The 23,360-nt window shown below is 39.2% G+C and overlaps 1 protein-coding gene across 7 annotated transcripts in view; it reads left to right on the top strand.

The window, feature by feature from the left end:
• WDFY3 (WD repeat and FYVE domain containing 3) overlaps window positions 1–23,360 on the top strand; it is a 143,528-nt gene that overhangs the window by 63,521 nt on the left and 56,647 nt on the right. For 6 of the 7 annotated variants that reach the window (XM_085222605.1, XM_085222608.1, XM_085222609.1 and 3 more), the window contains 11 exons: window positions 1,064–1,257; window positions 3,398–3,855; window positions 5,461–5,544; window positions 8,256–8,433; window positions 8,825–9,039; window positions 10,873–10,985; window positions 13,594–13,825; window positions 16,389–16,489; window positions 17,538–17,756; window positions 20,385–20,566; window positions 21,938–22,169. In XM_085222605.1, coding sequence (XP_085078731.1) covers window positions 1,064–1,257; window positions 3,398–3,855; window positions 5,461–5,544; window positions 8,256–8,433; window positions 8,825–9,039; window positions 10,873–10,985; window positions 13,594–13,825; window positions 16,389–16,489; window positions 17,538–17,756; window positions 20,385–20,566; window positions 21,938–22,169 — 2,208 coding nt within the window. The remainder of the gene's footprint in view (window positions 1–1,063; window positions 1,258–3,397; window positions 3,856–5,460; window positions 5,545–8,255; window positions 8,434–8,824; window positions 9,040–10,872; window positions 10,986–13,593; window positions 13,826–16,388; window positions 16,490–17,537; window positions 17,757–20,384; window positions 20,567–21,937; window positions 22,170–23,360) is intronic. The other variant, XM_085222610.1, reaches the window with a different exon arrangement.

Here is a 23,360-nt window from a genome sequence, read left to right on the forward strand (position 1 = left end):
CTAGTTATCCTGTCAGGGGAGAAGGGAAAAAAGCGTTATTGGACTCTTTTGAGTGGTGATTGAAGAACCAACCAGGCTAAAATAAGAAGGTGTCAGAGAAGAATTAGTGCAGATTACAGGTAAATCATATTAATCCATTGTACGCTGGAACATTTATTGCTCAGCTTGGGTTTTCTCATTAGACAGAATTAAGACGTGAGAGCTGTGGCGTGGAATCACAGAGGTTTTTTGTAATTATCGTAGAGGCTGAAAGCTGTATTTTGGTCAGTAGCTCCAAGCTCAGATGTGTGACGGAGCTGTACAGGAAGAGAGAAGAAACCAACTCTCAGGAAAGTTGTAGTCCCTGTTTGTGCAGTAGGACAGGGATGTGAGCACAGTGGCCTGTTTCCAGAGATTGGAGGTTTTAGGACAATTTTCAATTAATATATTGCATGTGTTCTGTATATCCAGTAAGCTTGAGAACAGTTAATTGTTTAAACTCTATTGCTACAGAGATGAATCTTGGCAAAAGAAAGCTTGTGTATTACCTCACAGTTCTTGTGGACAGAGCAGATCAGTGCCCATAGCTGCTGCTCTTGTCCAGCAGCTCAGTTATGTTTTTGGCAATGAAACAAATTACTCCCAAGTAATAAGTACAATTCTTAGTGAAAAAAGCTGATAGTCTTCATTAAAGGTGCTGCTTTTGTTACATGTTTTAGTTTCAGTTGACTCTTTCACCTGTATCACAAGAAGAATAACATTCATTGAAGTAGCAGAATTATTGAGGAGATTTTTAGAACTGCCCCCTTATATTCAACACCTTTGATGGAAAACATTTGAAGAGAAGTTCTATTTTGTTTGTTGTGAGACGCAAATACTAGTACAAGTCATTAAGCATCCAATACTAGTGCAAATCATTAAGCATCCACACAGCTAAAACCCTATCATCCAATCTTCAGAAGTGAATCAAAATGTCTTTTGTGTTTTCTTTGTTGTTATTTGTTACTGATTATATATATATTTTTTTTTATTACCCGTGCTGCTACCCTTACAACTTTCCCATCCCTCCCCCCAATCTGCATAGGTATTTTCAGGGAGTTTGGTGGTGCAAGATGTGTGCACAACATTGTGAAGTATCCGCAGTGCCGACAGCACGCTCTGATGATCATCCAGCAGTTGGTGTTATCACCTAGCGGGGAAGATGACATGGGCACTTTGCTGGGACTGATGCATTCTGCTCCACCTACAGAACTGCAGCTGAAAACGGACATCTTAAGGGTAAATGAAGTACTGCTTAGGACTCCCTCTTAAGACATTCACCTATAGTTTTTTAAAGAATACTCTGAGTAAAGGATTTCATGTATATTGTCTATGGAGTTGAAATTAGTATATTTGATGCTTTTTTTTTTTTTTTCCCCGTGCACCCACAACAAGTTTCAGAATCACAGAGATGAAAACTAGTGAGTGATTTTGTTTTTAGTACCATCAGCCTTAGGGATGAGATTATACAGCTATAATAATCTTCCCTGCAGAGTATTATTCAGTTAAATGTTTTGAGAGTACATAGGGAAAAAATCAAGCGTGTAACACACAAGTGTATTTTCAGCACTGGCTTGTGTTGTCTTGGGACACACTTGCTTTAGTATAACACAATATGTTAGTTCTAGAAGTTGAATGTGTCACTGTAAGTGTAAATGTTACTATCCACAGAATGGAAGTCTATATGAGGGAATAAAAAAACAAGTAAACCCAAACAAACAAACAAAAAAAAACCACCAAAAAAAAAAAAACCCAAAAAATTGCTTCCTTAAGCAAAACTAGAAATATTGCAAAAGAAGCCTGGCAGTAGAGGAAGAGGACTGTCAACTGTTATTTCTTACAAGCTTTTTGGCTGCTAATCTAAACCCACAATTTCTTTTCAGAATAGCTAATATTATTTTGAAAATAGACATAATGCTGTTATGTTAGGCTAGAAAAGCTAGGCAAGTAGTACTGGGTAAACATGAGTGTTACTCGAGAGAATTGGCAGACATTTAGGTTCATCCTTGTTAGAAGGAGCTGTAGTATTCCTCTAACAGATGAGCAGCCATATGTTATTCTAAAAGAGAAAGGGGAAAGCTAATAACAAAACGATTCATTTAGTGTATTTTGTCTGTCAGCATCTTCTAGTTTTAAGTGTATCTAATACATGACACTCAAAGGCAGAGAAAAGTTACCACAGTAGGTAGTACTATGGTAAGTCAAGGTTCTTGTCCTCTTTGTCTGACCTCTTGTATTTGCCTCCATTTGCACTGTTTTGGTGGTGGAATTGACAGTCGAGACTGTTGTGGTGTTATATCCAAAAAATTTGATCCGGGTTTGGCAGGAAATGAGATACTGCCCTTGAAAGAGTAAAACAATCTGTTTCACTGTCCATCCTCTGAGTGCATCAAAACAGTGTGATTCTGAAGAAATGAGCACTCAGTGATGGAAGATTTACTTTATTTTTGCGCTCTATTTTTTTCTGGAACAGTGACAGTTTTCTGCTGCCTGTGACACTAGATACGGATATATATTTTTTCCCCTCTATTTTGTTTATTCACAAGTGGGTCAAACTTCCTGTGACAGCTGCTTTTTTTAGGTAGTGTGGGAGTCACATCATCACTGAGTTCCCCATTTCACAGAAGTTTGGATGTTATTCTGTCATATTGAGATCCACATTGTTTCCACTGTTTGTGCTGTATATTTGTATTTCCTTCGATCAGTAATATTTTCTACATAATTGTTTCTCTCTTAGGTTTGTTTTGGGGCAATTCTTTTAAAGCCATGTTTCATTCAGCTCAAATATTTATGGATTTCTATGTAGAGAAAGATTAAATCTAATACTTTTCTTACTATTTACTTAGTCTTGCTGTTTAGTTTTGAGTGCTGGCAATGCTTTGTCCAGAAGCTTATGCGTTGTGGACTACTGCAGCCTGTATTAGTGTGCTTTGAGGTTTTAAGTATTTTGATTTCTCATAGCTACCTACAGTTGTTTGCCTGCTCTTTTTCCAAATTGTCTGTGAAGTATGATGGCAGAGTAGATTTTTCTCTAGCAGCTGTATTCTCTGCCTTATCACTAAGAGAATTATATGATAATTTAGGGTTCCATTCTAGACTCAACTAAACCTTTTCTCTTGGCCACTTCATTCCTCAATGTGTAATTTCTAAGTTAGGGATGATGCTTTATTTCCTTCCCTTTGTTTTTTTATTTTGTGAGTTCTCGAGGATGTGGACTTTTAAAATACAGAGGTCTCTGGAGGCTTGATGCGTTACCCAATTCTGACAAAAGACAATAGTTTTGCTTGCATAACAAACAGAAATGCTTCTATCTTTTTTCGAAGAATCAGTAATGCTGTTCTATTTTCTTCTTCATTTTGATTGTTTGTTTTGTTGGTAGGCCCTCCTGTCAGTGCTAAGAGAAAGCCATCGCACCAGAACTGTTTTTAGAAAAGTTGGTGGATTTGTGTATGTCACATCTTTGCTCGTTGCTATGGAAAGATCTTTGTGCTCACCACCGAAGAATGGCTGGGAGAAAGTAAACCAGAATCAAGTGTTTGAACTGCTTCACACGGTGTTCTGCACATTGACTGCAGCAATGCGCTATGAGCCAGCCAACTCTCATTTCTTCAAAACAGAGATCCAGTATGAAAAACTGGCAGATGCTGTTCGATTGCTTGGATGCTTCTCAGACTCAAGAAAAATAAGTCCATTGAATGTCTTTCCTTCAAATACACAATTATTTCAAAGACTGTTGGAGGATGACCTAATCGCTCTGGATTCTGTGTCACCTACGCTAAGACATTGCAGCAAACTTTTTATATACCTCTACAAGGTAGCAACAGATTCTTTTGACAGGTATGAACTCCGTTCTTTTTTCCCCTGGTGTTTCTCAAAGTAATTTCCTTCAAATGTACTCATGGCAAGCTTTTGTATATCCATTTAAATCTATTTCTTTGTTCCTTTATTCAGTGAAAGAAGTAAGATATCTCCATCTCACCAAATATTGACTTAGCTTGCTGGTGGCCTCAAGAGTATGAGACACTCCCTCTGATGTTGAATGTTCTTGTCACAGCAGTAATTAAAACTGAGATATTGCTTGTGATTGTATTTGATGAGTTTAAGCAGCCTGCTGGTTGATAAACCACCTGATTGCTTTATCATACAGAATGACCAGAACTTTATGCATTTATTAAGTCAAATGAGAAATTGGCTTTTCAGTGTTACACTTTAACTTCTTTCCATTGAAACATGGGATTTTAAAATAAGTCAGTGGAGAATATGACAAATTTATTTTGTTTTAGACAGATAAGCATGTTTTTCAAGTTCTATCTAACCTGTCACTAATAATAATTATTTGGAAGACGTCAGAGTTACACAGGTAGAATTTAAGTGACGCCTGATATGAGGAACAAAAGGTAACGTGTCTTTTGAGATTGGTCACAATGACAGTAAAACATATTGAAATACGTATTTAAAATTTGCTTTATCTGAAGGTAGTTCTCATGTATCATTCAAGGTCCAAGAAAATAAGATAAAGCGGAGGCTCTGTATAAATGGGGTCTTGAAGCTTTTGTACCCCAGGTACTTAATGAATATAGCCCTGTTATTGAAAGATGGACCATCTGATTTACAGTCATAGTAAGAGTCTGATTTTTCCAAGCATTACAGGTGTGATCTTATATGTCTAGATATTAATGAGTTGGAGGTTGGTCAGGTTCTTGAAGTAGGTGACTGGTGAAGCACCAGACTTCATGGTTTGTGAAAGATTTTCGTCCAATGCAGCAAATAATCTCTTCCAGGTTTTTAAAACAGCAAACAAACAAATACCTCACAAACCAAGTACACAAATTAATTTCTTAATCTCATATTAAAAGATTATTAAAATATTCTGGTTGTGAGAGGAAAATGTGTGTTAAGAAAGTGCTGTGCATGCTGTAGAAAGTTATAGCACTAACTAGCAGTAGAGCATGAGAAATCAGCGGGGTAAGTAAATTCCTTAGCGCCGCAGCGTAAAGCTACCTCAAGTTTCTTTTTTTGTTATCATTTTCAGTGACAGCTTTTTCCGCTCTTGAATTTTCAGATCATCAGTCCTTGTGAAGTTTGTTGATTTTTGTCTTAACCACGTTGATCATATTTAACTTACTCAGGCTTTACTTTTCCTTCTCAATTTCTGCTGCCTAATATTGAAAGATGCTCTGTTTTGCCAATGTGATCATATTGATAAACTCTACCAAGTAATGAACGAACACTGTGGAGCCGTGCCGTAAGACAGAGCCGTGCTGTGCATGTCCACACATTTACCTGATGAGTGCCACTCAGCAATGTTCTTTGTCATCTGTGTTCTGAAGAATGAGTCCAAGTAAAGACTTCACTGGTGATGGCTGTGTAAAACTAACAAGCTTTTGACCTCCGATTTCTTCTCTAACCTCTCTGTCCTACCCCTGTCTGTTTTGTCTGTAGTCGTGCAGAACAGATCCCTCCTTGCCTGACAAATGAGACCTCTCTCCCCTCTCCCTGGGGTACGCCAGCTTTGTCAAGGAAAAGGTACCGATCCTTTTAAGAGAAGTTCATCTTGCTTCTGGTTTCTCACTGTTGTTTCTTCATTCTCATTTTTCTCTCAGTTGCTACTATTTGTGAGGTGCCCATTTTTGCTTGTATGCTTACTGAATGAAATAAATGTCAGGATGTGTTTCATAATGAGTTGTACGTAGTTCTGCTAATATATGAGAGCAAAATTTCTCTGGAGTCTCAAATTACTTTGAGTTATGTTAATGGTCACAAATCAAAAGGTCTAGAGTAGAATGTGATCTAAGAAATGTAAAAACAATCAGGAGCAGCTCAGAGAAATTCAGACTCTGCTAGTCTGTGATGTAATGCAGCAGGATTTGTTTTTCCTCAATTGTTTTACACGATAAATTTTTCAGGAAGGGGTACTTATAGTCAGAAGGTCAATGGCTTGTTAGAGTGCTCATTTGTAACAGTTAGACTTGGTCAGAGTGGCTTCTTACATTGCCTGCTTCTTCCTTTCCCTCCTTAGGGGGACAATGTGAATAATGTATAAGCATGAGTAAATTAATTTTTTGCAGAGTGTGCACTGACTTGCTGATGTATAACATCTGATCAATAGTTTGGCAGGATTTTATAAGACCTATGGTCTTTTCCCTGCCTAGGGGAAGTGTTTTTGAACTGACTTTTTGTTGCTTTTATGTAAATACTTCCATATGGGAAACTGCATAGGGAAGTTAAGGTGTTCTCAAGAGGCGTGCAAAGCACTGCTCACTGATGTTTGCTTTTAGGTTATAGCTTTTTGCTATGTTGTTGACAGAAAAACCAACTGCCTGCTCTCCACTGTTTCCCCGATCAGTTTGTTGCGTGCAGTGTCAAAGGGCAGGCAGATTGAGGCAAGGGCCATCTGCTTGTTTGTTCATCGTTCTGAGTATTGACTGGGAGTTTAATTAGGCTTTTCCTGTACTACTGTATTACAGCTTCAAAGTTGGCTTAATAAGGTGGACATGATAGTGCTGATTAGGACACTTAAAAGTAAAATTTGTGCTTAAAATAGGATAGAACTTTTCTCTTAAAGTGCTTTGAAGAGAGAAATTTCATTAGACTGAAAAGCATTGCTAAATACTATCACATTTCTAGATTGTGTCCTCTAAAACTTATGTGGGGGTTTTCAGGGTTATGTTGCAAGAAGATGGCAGTTCTCCTCTTCAGGTGTTGGGAGGAAGACTTTTGCAAGAAAAAGAATGCATATATTTAAATTTCTGTCTTCAGAAAGAGAAAAGGTTAAAAGACTTTCTCTGTACGATACTGTTTCAAGTTGTTCTGCTGTCCTTAATTGTATTTAATTTTCAAAGAAACAAGCAAGACTGCTTCTATCTACCAAGTATTTCAAGCATTAAGTCTGCTGGAGAAGTTTGTTTGGAAATTTGGTAAAGAGTTGGTAAAAAAAAAAATCTTTGGGAAAATTGATTTGGACAGATTTTTTTCTTAGATTCGTTGTACTGTTCTGTGTGTGGTCTAAGTATTAGCTACAGGAGTTAAGCATTAGAAATTTCATCTTTTAAAAAAGAATGTTGTATGTAAAAAGTGCCCTAGGATTCTTTCAGATGCCAAACTTCCGTTGAGCTGTCTCTAATCTTTCTGATGGGCATGCTTTTGTTGAAGCTCTCTTTATACAGCCTATTTTCTGTCCAGTACAGGAAGATTGTGCTGTGTTTTATAATGTCCTGTCTTTGGCTAAAATAAGTAGTGCCTCCAGCTTTCACCACAAATGATCTTGCTTTTTGTTGCTGGTTTGTGTGTTCAAGATGCAACCGCTGAAATATTTAGGACAGAACTGTACTTGCAGCCATTGTCACCTTCCCTCTGTGCCCTGTTTCAGTTGGGAAAAAAGGCTTCCTGATGAAAAGTGCCTAATGGCTGAGACAGTGAGAGTCTGTGAGCGTTATTTCTGTTGAAGGCACATCTTCCTCACTGGGAGCAGGAGGGACAAAATGATTGTCTCGACTGATGGGATAGAAAGGGAGATCCTGTTTTAGCTCTCACTTTCTGTAAAATGGCAAGCAGTACTTGATTCTCAATAAAACTTTTATCTAGGAGTATGTTTTCTTTCTTCTCACAAGTAGGTGTATACCTTAAACACTTTGCATGTATGTACACTAAAGAAGATTCATGTAAGATGAGATTGCTTTAACAGTCACTTTAAGATTGAGAGCATATGGGCTGCTGGCGAGGGTGTGCACCAAGACAAACATTGTTCCTGCCGCTTGGTTGGAATTGCCCACAGTTGTTCGATAGCAAATTTCATAAGTATTCGTTAAAGAAACTGGGGAGAAATGGGTTCTCTGGAACAAATACAGCTTTCAAGAGGAGTATTGGTTGCCTGTGCTTGCTGCTGCTGCAACTAGGATGAGAACAGGGATGAGAAAGGCAACTGTTGTGTTCTTTAAGTTGTGCATCACCTAGGGAACAGATTCCTACAGTGTTAAAGTGCCCTCAAGAAATTTAGACCCTTCTGGGTTGTCTGTGGGAAAATGCACTGATTGGCTTGAGAGAAGTGCTGGGTATGTTGACCTGAGGAAGGGAAAGGAGTACTGGTAACATCTACGTACCAGTTAGACTTTACAGCAGCTGTTAAAATAATAACAAAACAAAACAAAAAAAAACAACCAAACAAAAAACCCCTCCAAAACTCAACAAGGATTGTAACAGCTGGGGGTTGTAAAGGTGTGTTGTTTTTTTCCCTGCAGGCATGCATATCATTCTGTTTCAACACCTCCTGTTTGCCCTCAGAAAAACATACCTGATCTTAAACTCCAAGCGGGATCTACATCCATGCAAAGCTCTGACGCGGTTGTTATTCACCCTGGTGCTATGCTTGCGATGCTGGATCTTCTGGCCTCTGTTGGATCAACTACACACCCAGAGGTGGGCAACACATCCCTGCTGTCTTCTGCTTTGGGAGTGACTGGGTAGAAGGATGGCTATAGGATATAAGAAAGAGACGGTGTATTCTTACTTCCTGCCAGGAAACTCGTATGCTTCACAGAACTATCAAGTTAAATAGTTAGGTAGGAAAGGTCTGATAAAAATCATTTTGTTTTAGCTTGACTTCATTTGTTTATCTCAAACTCCTATCTTTTATTTTCAAAAAAGAAGGTGATGCAGGTGTTCATTGTCCCTGCAAGGTGCACACACAACTTATTACAGGACATTTTGTGTATTGATTGCCAAGGGTGGTTTCCCTTTGATTATTACGCATAAGGGTTTTCTCAGTTTGTCTGTTCTGAAGTTGCACGTTGTTTTTCTTTCATTTCAGCATGCGCTGGACCTCCAGCTGGCAGTGGCCAACATCCTGCAGTCCCTTGTGCATACGGAGAGGAACCAGCAAGTCATGTGTGAAGCTGGGCTCCACGCACGCCTCCTCCAGAGATGCAGCGCTGCTCTGGCTGATGAGGACCATTCGCTGCATCCCCCGCTCCAGAGGATGTTTGAAAGGCTGGCCTCCCAGGCACTGCAGCCCATGGTGCTCAGGTCAGAACGACACCATTGAGTCCTGCAGAGCCAGGCCCTTGTGCCTGTGCTGAGGCTGGCTGACTGTAAATAGCCTGAATTGTTAGAGAGCATAAACGGCCTTGTGTGGCACTGGGTGGCACAGAATCCTGCTTTATTTCTCCTTAAATAGCCTGTCTTGCTTCTGCTAATCAGCATGTAGCCCTGGAGATGTGGGGATTCAGGGGGAAGGAGTATGATGGAAGGAAATGTGTTTTTTCCCCACAGAGATTGCACTGAAGTTGCTTATTTCCTTCCTTCCTGTAAATACTGAGAGGCTATCCATAGTGCAGTCCCTGGCTAGGCTGTCGGCAAGAGGAAATGCAAAGATTGTAAAAGTGATGATGCTACAGAAGGGAGTCAATTGCTAGATGGTTCTTTGTAGCTTTAAATAACCCAGACTGGAAAAGCTTCAGGGCAGCTGTTTCATTTGTCCCTTCAGCACGTGAGAAGGAAACACTGGGATGTGATGGAAGAAATGTCTGGAGAAATGGAGCCTTTATAGAAAGAGGGCTGATTGCTCTCTTCTTCAACTTTGGTAGCATTGCCTGGCCTTGTTCTGGACCAATTCTGCTGTAGCTCGTTCTGAGAACAGATAGAAAGGATAAATAAAGGAAGTGACTTTTTGCTGAGAATTTACTAAATTGTTGTGAAGCATAACTTCAAAAAGTTCAACTTCCTGTGTGTTAGTGCATGAATATTTGCATGTATTTCTGTGCTAATGCTTGAAAAGGAAGGTTGAAAAGTTTATTGTGTGCATATTTTGAACCATTTGTTGATACCCACACAGCTGTGTCATGCTTTTGAGTTTCTTGCTGGATCCCACCTAGTGAGAGGAATGAGGAATTTGATTTTACAATCCTCTGTGGGAAGTAAGTGGCTGAGATACAACCAGGACAGTTTGCCACTTCCCTTTGATGGCATCTGGAATTACTGGAAATCACTGCAGTGTGCACGCTTGTTATCGCAGGGACTTGAGCATCCCCAAGCCATAGATATTGATTACATAGCTGTAGCTACTGATACAATAGATATCTATAAGCACAGATGTTAGTAGCTTTGAAGCTGTCCTCCTATTATAACTGAACAGATGGATGAAACAATGCAGAGATGACTTTCTCATGTGAGCCTGTGGTTTCTAGGTGAGCTCAGCTTTTTGAGTATGCAGCAGGGATACCGATCCTCTCCCCCAAGAATGTAGTGGCCTTATTGCCAAGAAGTTGTCTGCTTTATTAAAGCCTTTTTGATTAGTTGAAATAACATCAACTTTTGATAGCATGTCTTCAAAGTTTGAAGTTTCAAATCAATCATGTGTAATTATTCTGTATTTTGTTTAGTATTTTTAGTTAAAAATATACTTAAGTTGCTTGGAGAAGAGAAGGCTCCGGGGAGACTTCATTTGTGGCCTTCCAATACTTGAAGGGAACATACGAACAGGAGGGGGTATGACTGTTTACGTGGGTGGTTAGTGATAGGACAAGGAGGAATGGTTTTAAATTGGGACAGGGGAGGTTTAGATTAGATATTAGGAGGATGTTTTTCGCTCAGGGGGTGGTGACACACTGGAGCAGGCTGCCCAGGAAGGTTGTGGATACTCCATCCCTGGAGGCATTCAAGGCCAGGCTGGATGTGGCTTTGGGCAGACTCTGCACCTTCCTGAAGAGGGGTTGAAACAGATGACTTTGAGGTCCTTTTCCACCCAAGCCATTCTATGTTTCTATGAAGTAATTAACTTTAACGGTATTGTATTTGGTGCCATTCTGGGATAAAAAACTTGAATATGATCCTCAAATTCTTTTTTGTCTTCTTTCCTAGGGAATTTTTACGCTTAGGAAATCCTCTGAATTGCGGAGCTTGGGACAAAAAGCTGTTGAAGCAGTACCGTGTGCACAAACCGAGCTCATTGAGTTTTGAACCAGAAATGAGAAGTAAGTGCTGAGGTACCAGAAGTTTGTGTAAAGATCACTTTACTGCATATCCTTCAACTGCATATTTATGTAAATACTTGTACATAAACATGCAGAAAGAAATAACTTTGCCCCAACATTGTATGAATGTGGAATCATTAGGACAGTTTAACTGGAAAAAAGAGGGAACACGGTACTTAATTACATTGCTAGATGTGTATGATATAAACATTTCTAAATTTACAAATAGTAGCAATTAAATACAAAACATCTTCATTGTCTGGTGATGGAGCCCTGGCAGAGATTGCTCAGAGAGGTTGTGGAGTCTCTTGAAGGTCTTGAAAATCTACAAGGACGTCAGCCTGGGTACCCTCCTATGAATGTCCCTTGCTAGAGCAGATGACCTTCAGAGGGATGTTCCGACCTTAACCATTCTGTGATTCTTTGATACTAGCTCGCTTTCAGGTTTTTAGTGGGTGCTAAGGTTGTAGCTGACTAACAGTAAAAGGAAAAATATTATTCTCAGATATAAGGGCTGCTCTGAAAGTAATGCCTTCTATTTTATGATGTTAGCCCATAATGTCAGAGGCAGATGTTGGTGGAATGGCAGTGGAGGTTGAACCTTCCTGTCAATATTGTTACATTTTGTTGCCATGAGACAGATGGCAGCAGCAGTCTGACCAAATTGCATCTGACATGGAAGGGTGTATGAAGCAAAGGTGTGGAACTGAATTCCTCTGTACGGTAGAAATTGTACCTGTTGACATTCATCTGTGCTTGTGGAATATCTGTGGATATTGACACAGTGGAAGTTGGACTGTGTGAGCAACACCTTCCTAGCAACAATGCCATCAAAGCAGCGGTGAAACGGTGGGCTACCTTTACTGCTGCAGATTTGATGAGTGCAGCATACAGGTTCTTGTTTGTCACTAGCAAAAGTGTGTAGCTAATGGTAATAACTATGTTTAAAAATTGTGTTCTGTACCTGAGAATTTACTCAATCGCTTAGTGTTATTGTGCTCCTTATATCTGCTGTATCTTCCGTGGAAATAAATAAGAGGTGTTACTTATCAGAGCAACCTACGTACTTCAAGGTTCGCATCATGTCGTTACATCTGTGTAGTCTCTCCCACGGATTCAGGAAGGTGGCAGATGAAATTACGGTACATAAGTCAGAATACTTACTTGATATTGTTCGATTGTAGATATACATACATACATACTGCTCTGTGAAAACGTTCATTATTTCTTTGTGTTCTATCTGTCTGATAGAAGACCTCCCACAGCAATGGCCCATCAACTCGTAATTTTCGCACTAGAACACTTGCATATGTTTTCCAGCTATTTAATAAATCAGTCTGGTGAACTGTGCTGAATGTCTGTAACGGGTTGTTTGGATTTAATATCAGTGGATTTCTCTAGCTGATCTGAGCCTCTCTTCCACACGTGCCCCTCTGTCCTATTATTCATCAGTTGTAGAGCCTGGGAACAGCCATTCACGTAGTACAGGGAAGTCTCAGTGGGTGGTAGTACAAACATGTTGTTGGTGAGTTTCCAAAGCATGTGATATTTATTTCTGGATGTTGATTCCGTCATCAAACAGTGCATTGTAAAGCATTGTTCACATCTTAATGCTTGAGTTATTTAAAAGGAACTAAAAAGTATCCTGGATGGTGTTAAGTTACAAGCATACCTTCTCTCCAGCATCTACAAAACTCTCATGTTTCATTTTAATTTCAGAGATACAAGATTAAGTAATTGCGTTCTATTCTGTTCGTGTTATGTCACTCAGACTATGTGCACCGGGAAAGAGAGAGTAACCATTTCTCTTGGCCAGCATTGAATTCTTTTATTTTATATATGTTTAATATGGTATTATTAAAGGATATAGTAAGAATAAACAGTGAAAACTGAAAATATGAATTTGAGAAATTACTAAATTAAGAAAGAGAAGGCAAAGCTACCTTTGTGTATATGCTGCAGGTTGCTACAATCTCTGAGCAAATCTGAGCTTCTCTGCTTATTTTGAGTCCTGAGGTTTTTAGTGTAGAGCTATTGCATCTGAATAAGGTCAAGCAGTTTCTTTCCTGTCTGCTAAGCCATATAATAGAAATGTTCCTGAGTTATATGAAAGGAGCATTTGCTGGTGTGAGGTAATGAGATGGGTTGTTCACTCAGTTTCTGATAGCACTGCCAAATCTCAGTGCCATCTTGCAAAGATGTTAATCGGTTTGCCTCAGCTGAAGTATATAAGCTGAGTGCTTATATAATTTGGTTGGATGTTAGGAAACAGTGGTTAGGCATTGGAACAGGTGGCCCAGGGAGGTGGTGAAGTCACTGTTTCTGGAGGTGTTTGAGAACTGTGGAGATACGTCACTGAGGGATGTGGTTAGTGGGCATGGTAGAGATGGGTTGGGATTGGACTGGATGATCCTAGAGGTCTTTTCCAACCTTAATGATTTTATGATTCTAATGAGGGAGCAGTGCTTTCGAACTCTTGATCTTCTGGAGAGGCTGAATTTGTGGGCAGTCCTTGGTCATTCAGCTGTTGCTCTGGAAAGACCCAATAAAAAGCCCGAAAATGCCTTCTTTTTGCAATACTGTATTTTGTATTGACTTCTTAATGCAGATATCATGGTTACCTCAATGGAAGGTCTGGGTTCAGACAGCGTCTTCAGTTTGCATGAAGATAGCCACTACCGGATCAGTCGGAGCCTGCTCAAACCAGCTGAAGGAAGCACAGTCCCCCTGACGCGAGTGAAGTGCTTGGTGTCCATGACAACACCCCATGATATCAGGCTTCACGGCTCATCAGTTACTCCTGCCTTCATCGAATTTGACACATCTCTTGAAGGGTTCGGGTAAGGTACCATAGTGCTCTCAAAAAGCGTAGGGCACAATGCAGTGTTCTGTTACTTTCTTCTTTCAAAGGAATGATTGAAATTTTTAATGGGCTATTTGCAGTCTGGAAATGAATGGACGAATCCTTTAAAGAAAAGAAAGTAATGCTTCATGCTGCAGATGTCCATTCTGTTATTGACTTGAAGCTAATGCTTGCCGTGTGTAAAAGTGCAGGTCCACATGTATCACAGTGTTAATTGTACTCTGTTGGATCTGGTTTTCATGGGCCTTTTATAACAAAGGGATGCTGTCATACTCCTGCAGAAAAACAGCTGTTTCTAGAATTTCTGTGTGACTTTTGAACCACCCAAATACTCTGAAACCTGCTTAATGTTGCAGAAGAACTTGAAAATGAGGAAATAGGCAAAGCAGAAACATAAGTAAAGTAGGAAACTATGTGTAGTCCAAACAACTGGATAAAGTTGCTAATTAACTGGAGGTGGAGCTTGAATATAGCAATTAATTCCTTCAGTCTTTTGGAACATAGTGCCATCATCTCCTCCTTTTTTTTTTTCTTAACTAACATTTAACACAGCTAAGGAAAGATCATCTACTGTGATCTAGTGTGGCTGTTTGGAGGATTAAAATGTGACACCCTTCTCAGCATGTATTTAATACCAATATTTGCCACAATGGAATAGGAAAAAAATGAAAATACTTGTTTTGTCCTGTATTAAGGGTTAAATATCTAAAATAGCTGTCATAATTTAGGTCGGAGTATAAGAAAGGTATCCCTTAACTGCCTGTAGACCATTCTTTAGACAGACTGAAAATGGGCTGAGATGCTCAAAGAGTACAGTGTTGGGAGGTATGTTTAAATCAGTTGAGTATATGGGAAACCTTAACTGATAACTGGGTGTTCAGAATTGCCTGGGAGCTTGGTTAAAATCTTAAATATATTGACTAGAAAAAAGATTTTATTGGAAAGATTTTCAGTGACACAAACAAGTAACATTGGCAACTGCTGTGAAGCTGAAAAATGTGAGAAATATTCATGTGAGATGTGTAGCTCTTCAACTTCCTTAGTTAAGTCTGTTTTCAAAGTAATTTAGGGAAAAGATAGAAATGATCTGTATGCCAGCACTTGTCCACAATTTTATGAAGGCAAAAGCGGTACAACCTAAAAAGAGTAGTTTCATTTGTCATTTTCTTTCCAAACATAATATTTACATTTACTCTGTTTAGGTCTTTTTCTTGACCTGGTGTTGGAGAGAGACGCTTTCATCTGAGCACTGAAGTTCTAGTTTGTTTGGGATAACTGGTGGGAGAGCACAGCCCAGCCTGTGTTTCAGATCTCCCATTGCTTTGCGTTCCTTTTAGAGCTTTGTGAAGCAGAGATGTGTCTGTTTGACATCCAACCTTTATATCTAGGTTAGTTAGGGACTGATTTGACTTAGAAAACAAATGTTGCTCAAAGTTCTGTTCTGTGTCCCCCATGAAGAGGAAAACGTTTTCTACTAAGGACAAATGAAAATAGGCTAGCAAAATGAGTTGCCACTGTGATTAGTCCAGGAGATTTGTAGGTGCTGCTAACAGTCAGAAATAACCCACATAACAAACCCTTGTAATTTCACTGGTCACCTATAAGACTGCCATACAATTAAAAGATGTAAACGTATTTTGGTCTGTTTCAAAATGCCCATGGTGGTTCATGAATACAGTGGATTTAATAGTCAATTGGTGGACACCTGCAATTCTTCTAACACCATTAACAGTAGGGGATTTCTCTGCAAATAACATTTTCAGAATGAAGGAAGAAGTACATAATGAGAACTATAACCAAGGGGAAGATAGCTGTGACCACACAAACTGAGGGTAAATATCAAGAAAGTGATGACTTTTTGTCTTAATAAGAGAGGCGAAGTGTCTTGCCCATCAGTGTACTCTGGCAGCTGAAGTCCTATGGGGATTCCCTTTACCATGGGTAGGCTGAGCAGCGAAGTTGTCTGAGCTCTTAAAATGTTGTGGTACCTGGAGCTGTGCTCCTGATTCCTGTTCCCATTGTGTCCACAGCATCAGTGACTTTTGTAAAGATCATCTGTATCTAGTTTTGTGAGATATGACTTCATTGTGAGGTATGCATACTTAGAAAAAGAACACCATACCAGGTGTTCACCAGATCCTTGGAATATTTAGCTAATCCAGTCTGTCAGAGTGTCCAGAGTATCTCATAAGGTGTGAAGAGAGTTATGGTCATCCTCAAGGGAACAGATTATGCTATGGATCAACATGAGCATAAGTCTCTGTGCCTTTGCACCAAAGATGTAGAGTACCAAAGGACTCTGTGATAAAGACAGTTTAACCTCACAAGGAGAAATCTTAAGAATTAATTTCCACCTTTCAGAAATACATGCATTAATAGAGGGTGATGATATACTTGTGATGTATTTTTCTAGGTTATATGTACTGTATATTGTTATATATATGTATATATACTGTATAACGTTATATGCATTGTATATTGAACTCTGATTTTCCTGGCTTTCATATACTCTAGTGTGATGCTGATTTTCTTTTTTACAGCTGTCTGTTCTTGCCAAGTTTGGCTCCCCACAATGCACCTACCAATAATGCTGTCACGACAGGACTTATTGATGGTGCAGTTGTCAGTGGAATTGGAACTGGTAAGTACCTAGGTATTATTATTAACAGTATTTTTTACCTGGTGATGTTCAGGTATGAAGTGATGTTACGCTGTTGGATATCGTATGTTCACTATTGAGAACTTTGTGTCTTTTATGTTGCTGTTACTTTTTGCTTCCAAGGCAATGAAAAGCTATACAAAAGGCAAATGTGCGATTGCTTCAAAGTACAAGGCTTTCAAGAGAGCATAAAATTATGTGTTAAGAACAAATGTAGGTACCAGTGTTAAGTGGCCAGAGCATAGGAGCCATGGGGTGGATTGTAAGGTCATCCTTGTTGCTTACTTCAGCTGAATTGTTTCCTGAATGTATTACTGATGTAGTTACAAATATAATCTTTAAAGTTCCATCTAAATTGCTTTCCATCCCATATATTTGCTCACTGCAAGCTATTCAGCCTACAGTGACCTGGTATGTTGTGGGGCTAACTGAACATGATCTCTTGATCAAAATAAGTCTTAAGTATTATTAAAAAAAAAAAAAAAAAAAAGGAAAAAGCACAAGTTTTGCTGCAGTAAGATGGGATTAGTGTCAGCAATCGAACTCTGAGCTTTTTGTTCTGCGGGAGAACCTGTGGAAACTAAAAAGCGTTGAGTGTATCTGGCAGAGAGATCTTTGGCAAGGAAGACTGGATGGATCTAACTCGGTCACACCTGTGGAAAATGTATCCGATAGTGATATTAACTCTCTCTTAGATCCTCTCTTTTTTCTAGGGAACTGAAGCTTGAGTGTTCTGAACAAGCGCATCTTTAAAGTTAATTTTTGTTTTTAGGGTAAGAATAGTGTGCAATTGTTGCTTTGCCTGATTTTGAAAGAAGTCCCTCTGAGCTAGCTTGATGTGACTTTTCTGCAGGCTTCTGTTGGAAGTGGGAATAGTAGCATCAAAGTTCACAAAGGAAAAACTTGAGAAGGCATAACTAGTATCAACTGAGGAACTGAGCAGTTGGGGAAAAAAATGGGATAGGAACATGTAGGTGTACTAAGCAGCGGCTATTCCAGCTATATAATGAGTTTCCCTTTTTGTTCTTAGGTGAACGATTTTTCCCACCACCGTCCGGTTTAAGCTACTCAACTTGGTTTTGCATTGAACATTTTAGTACTCCTCCTACTAACCATCCTGTCAGACTTCTGACTGTAGTACGGCGTGCAAACTCCTCGGAGCAGCACTATGTGTGCCTTGCCATCGTCCTCTCAGCAAAAGACCGGTCACTAATTGTTTCAACTAAAGAAGAATTACTTCAAAATTATGGTAAGAGTTGTTGTGTTGTCTGATAATCCTGACAATGTTATGATTGTCTGGATCTAGACTAGACAAATGTGTTATATGTAGGAATTGCGTGTGACTGAACTTGGAGCTTCACCAGCTTTGCTGTCTGGCTAGTTGAAGGCAGTCAGTCATTTCCTTTATGTTTTAATGATGAGATCAGTTTGCAGGAAGAGTTTGTTGGTGCATTTGGCATCTGAGATCAAGAGAGGAATTACAGTAAGTACTATAAAAAGCAAAGTGAAGCTGATGAGGCTGCTGAATTTGCTTGGGAGAGCTGTCAGTGTGGTTGGAGGCCTCAGGTTCAGCCATTTCCTGTCTCCTGCTTTATCCTTCTTTAAAGCTTCCACGCCAACTGTTCAGTTCAGGCCAATGACTGAAGATGAGCAGAGGGCAGAGGAGCAGCCTTCTGTGCTTTCCAGGCTTAGTACTTTACCTAACCAGCACAGTCTTAGTCTTCTGTCCCATTCTGTTCTGTTTTAAATAATAAGCACTAATTTTTTTTTTCTTCACAATTGTAATTATTTCCAAAAACATAAACAGACTATCATAGAATATCTTTATCTTTATGATAAACATTTGCATAATTTTCTACTTTCTCTAAGTAGAAGCTCAAAGAAAAAGATGTTAAAACCTAACTTGAGAGCTGGAGACTCATTGTACAGGGGTACAACTAAAGCTCTTAAATCAGAAAGATAGTGACAGCTTTTTCTTACCTGGAAAGCTGAATTCTTTAAGTTAAGGAATGGTTGGAAAGGACCTTAAAGCCCATCTGTTTCCAACCCCCTGCTGTGGGCAGGGTTGCCATCCACCAGATCAGGCTGCTCGGGGCCCATCCAGTCTGGCCTTGAACACCTCTGGGGATGGGGCATCCACAACTTCTATGGCAACCTCTTCTGGTGCCTCTGAGTAAAGAATTACTACCTAACATTTAATCTAAATATCCCCTCTTTGAGTTTAAAACGGTTCTCCACTGTCCTGTCACTATCTGCCCATGTAAAATGTCTACCTCCCTCTTGTTTTTAGTCTCTCTTTTAATTACTGGAAGGCCCGGCACCTTCTTAGAGCCTTTTCTTCTCCAGACTGAAAAAGCCTGAGCTTATTTTCATAGTAATTGCTTTAGCCTGCATTGGAGCAGTAAATTAGACGTTTTTAGTTTGTAAGCTCTTATCTAACTCTTTAGAAGATGTTGGGTTTGAAGAGGCTTTGACAGAGAGGATTTGAATGTCTCTGCCTACAAAGATTCCTTTTTAAGTGAATGGCATGCTTTGCTTTGGTGATCTGCTGCCTTATGATGGCTTGTAGTAGTTGATGGCGTGCAGTCAAGTCCTGAGCAGGTCGTTACCTGAAGAACAGAGATAGCTGGCTTGCCAGTGTGCGGGATTGATAGTGCTGACAATTTGTTGTGAGAATAAACCAAGTGCTTTAGGGATTCTTTTTGTGATTGAGAGTTGCACTTTGAGGTGTTTGGCTGGAGAAAAAGAAGTTGAGGAAAAATTATTTTTGTATCTGGAAGGTAGTTCTAAGAACTCTGCTTTTATCCTTTTCCTTGTGCTATTTCTAAAGACAGTAGTGTTCTCTCTGTATACACTGTTACTGAAGTGAGAGGATTAGTTTCTTTTCCTTCAACACTGAAAGAATGAAGAGAGATCTGAAAAACTCTTGCTTTCAGTTGAAATGCTCTCTAGTGTAGAGTTTTCAAACTTTGTCTTTTTTTCTTTTTTGAACTTTCAAGTAGAGAGTGGGAGATTTTGGTGATTATGATGGAGAAACTAATGGACCTGAGTACTGCAAACTGATCATGTTTTCTAGTGTGAAATCAAAGGATGTGTTTTAGGAAAAGTAAAATGAACAGTAATAAAAAAATATTTACTGAGAACTGAAGGCAGCAGCATACGTTGAAGACAGATACCTAAGAAAGGGAAAAGACTTGCATGGAGTGAAGAGTAAGGAAAAATGGTTGTGAGAAAGAGCCCCTTGGACATGAGGATTGGAGCAGGAGGAGGGAGATGCTTCAGGCATCAGAGTACAGGTTCCCCTATGTCTTCTGTGGAGGACCATGCTGCTGCACAGTCACACTGTAGCCCATAGAAAAGGGAGGAAGTATGAGAGGTATGGATACCTTTCTAAGGTGTGTGTTAAAAAGTAGCTTTGAAGTTTTAGAGAGAAACCTGAGAAAGTTAATAATGGGAAGAGAGAAGGAGAGAAGTAAAATGTAATTTTCAACATTCTAAAATTATCCTGAGAATTTTCTTAGGGAATTTTTAGGGCCAGAAGAATAGGTACACATTATTGATAGCAACAAAACTTCTCACTGGCTTATATGCAAGTACTCTTAGAAGTTCAGTCTGTTCAACTGTGAAATGTGCTTCGAGTACTTCAAAAATTAATTCATTCAGTTCTTGTACTTAGAATTTTGAAAGAAATATTTAAAACACTAATTGTTAATTGTATTACTTAACTCATACAATGTTAGTTGTATTTTTGGTTACTTTATGTTTTCTGAAAATCTGACTTTAATGTGTCATTATAGATTTTTGCATTTTCTGATGACATAAAAACCAAGCTAATAACATTTTTCCTGTTGCCCTCTAACTGGTACTTTCCTTTTAGTTGATGATTTCAGTGAAGAGTCATCATTTTATGAAATTCTTCCTTGTTGTGCCCGTTTTCGCTGCGGTGAGCTCATTGCAGAAGGCCAGTGGCATCACCTGGTTCTGGTCATGAGTAAAGGCATGCTGAAGAATAGTACAGCAGCACTGTACCTTGATGGACAGCTTGTTAACACTGTTAAGGTAAAATAAATCTTGAAATAATCACTTTTATTGGGTGGAGTGATCTCTTTCTCTCTGTGTATGTAAATGCATAAAAAATAAGAGGAGCCTTGCAAAGAGATCTTTGCTCAGTATGCAGCTTCCAGCCTCAGTTCTGTTAAGGAGAAGATAATGAGTGTTTTCTTATGGATGAGCAATAGCAGTACTGAAGAGAAGCAGGTGTGGTGGATTGCATGTGAGGCAAGTGTGACTAGAATAAAAGAATTACAAAATGATGATGACTTATGCCAGGACCACTTAGTAGAATCTAATTTTTGAACATTAGCAACATTACAGAAGAAGCCAGATTTTCACATTTATCCAGGTTTCTCTTTTTCCAGCCATCTTGCCATCCAAGAAATAACCTTTGTCAAGTGCTTGTTAAATGTTAAATGTTACCAATTGAGTGTGGATGACATACACGTGGTTGTCAGTGTTTTCGTAACAGCTGGAACAAACTAGTAGGCCAAATCCAGAGAACATGGAAGAACACTTGGGACCATGTCCTCACCTATAACTGATAATGAAAGAGTATTTGGCACCTGGCAGGCATGGGTGTTAAAGAGGGAGTAAACTAATTGCACTGTGGGGTGCAAATCAGTTAGCTTAGTGTACTGCCATAGGTAGAAGGATATTCTAACTTTTAAATTTTGTGTTTATTACTGCTTCTGCAAAGAGCGTTGTATTAACTTTTCTAATTATGCCAGTTGCCTTGATGTGCTGATTATATTTGACCATACATGACTACATTCAATAGCTGGTCTTAGAATTTTTACGCTGTAGGAGGAAAATGCCTGCAAGATTGTTACTACTGTTATATATGTGCCAACATGTTATCCATACTTTGTTTACTGTTGTCTGACAAACTTATCAATTTGAGTTGATTATGCATCCACTTCAGCATAAAATGGTGTAATTATCAGAGGCTTATTTTAATAAATTGAAGAAGAAGAGAAAAAGGACACAAGATTATGAGGTAGTCTTACTGATTTTGGGAAAAAAAAAAAACAACACAAAAACAAACCAACCAGCGACAGTCATGAAGCACCATGTTTTTAGAGGCAAGATACAACCTCACTCTTTTGCATTTTTAACTACAGAACTCACTGTGTGTTCATCCTGTGTTTCTCTGCACACCCTGGTCGTTTGAAAACTGTTAGACTTCTGATCTTTATCTTCTGGATAATGCTTTTCACCTTTACCATATAGTGTCAGAATACCGCGTGTTACATATCAATCAATTGCTGTGTCCCTCGGTTTGCAGAATGCTTCTCTAAATTTCTAAAGTATCTACTTTCTTTTCACAGTACCTGGATGTTCTCAGTAACTTCACTGTACTTTTCTCCCTTACAGCTTCACTATATTCATAGCAGTCCCAGTGGCTCTGGTTCTGCCAATCCTCCTGTAGTCAGCACTGTCTATGCCTATATCGGCACACCACCTGCGCAGCGCCAGCTCTCATCCTTGGTGTGGCGCTTGGGCCCTACGCACTTCCTGGAGGAAGTTCTGCCTGCCCCAGGAGTTAGCACCATTTATGAGCTGGGACCAAATTATGTTGGAAGCTTTCAAGCAGTATATGTACCGTGTAAGTAATTCAAATGGTAGTCAGTAAGATGGTCTGAGTTAGAAAAGGTGTGAAAAAGAAAATAGGCAGTAGCAGAGAGGAAAAGCTGTTCATAGGAATATCCTTCTTTGAAGGCACTTTAAACACAACAGATGTCAGCTGTTGTGTTGATAGCTTTTAAACATAGCTGTCTTGAAATGGAATTGTTATAAACATTAATAGATCAACCGAGGGGCAGCAGGGGGAAGTCAGACAGGAGGGATTGTGGTGCAGCAGATAGTCTGAAAACATGTAATGGGAAAAAAATCTGAGTAATTTTATTACAATTTTTAAGTACTCGTTTGAGACTGAAAGGAGATAGACTCTAAAAAGGTAAAAATAACCTTGTTAAAAATGTATTTCCATTGCCCTATTTTTACCAGTTTGGGCAATGGATTTGACAGTAGCTCTGGTAAGACGAGCTGTCACCAGTGAGATCTTTCTGTTCCATAGGGCTCCCTGTCTTTCTGTGCAGTTAAGTTCCCTCTTCACTCATGTTAGTATACTGTCAGAAGATGTTCATTCCTTTATGTGGCTATTATAGGGCTTTTAAGTGGCATAGCTAAAACCAGGAAACATCAAATTATCTTATCCTTGTGTTGGGTTTCTCCATGAGCACCACAATACTTTCCAGCTCTTCCAACCGTGTTTCCAATGAGAAACCGTCAGCATCTTCAAGGAAGGGAGCAAAGTGAAGAGTGATATGGAATTAAAGGATATACAGAAAATGCATAGTTTTGACTTTAATGGTAAATGTTTTCAGTGAAGTGGCAATTAGAATAAAAAAAGAAAACACACAACAAAACAGGTGTGGAATTTGTTCAGGCTGTGAGATACCAAAGTATCACGAAAAAGCAGGTAGTTCTCCTTGTGTATCCTGAGTCAGAGAGTGAGAGGGAATTGTTTGTCCTGTATAGACCTGTATCAACTACTTGCTTTTTTGACAACGATTCAAACCCAGCAATTTACTCTGGTTTTGAGTATCTGCTGGTCAGTTACCATTTTTCCTGCAATACACGTTAGCTCTGTGCAACTTGTAATCATCGCATTAACCAGAGCAAACTCCATTAATGGACTTGTACATTCACTTCCAAGAATTAAAAAATTTTTCTGCCTTTAATTTTAAGTCCATATTCACCTGGAATCCTATAGTGGTTTAAGAGAGAGAGTTCA

The sequence above is a fragment of the Meleagris gallopavo genome, chromosome 4, assembly GCF_905368555.1.
Source record: "Meleagris gallopavo chromosome 4, MGAL_WU_HG_1.1, whole genome shotgun sequence".
Lineage (NCBI taxonomy): Eukaryota > Metazoa > Chordata > Aves > Galliformes > Phasianidae > Meleagris > Meleagris gallopavo.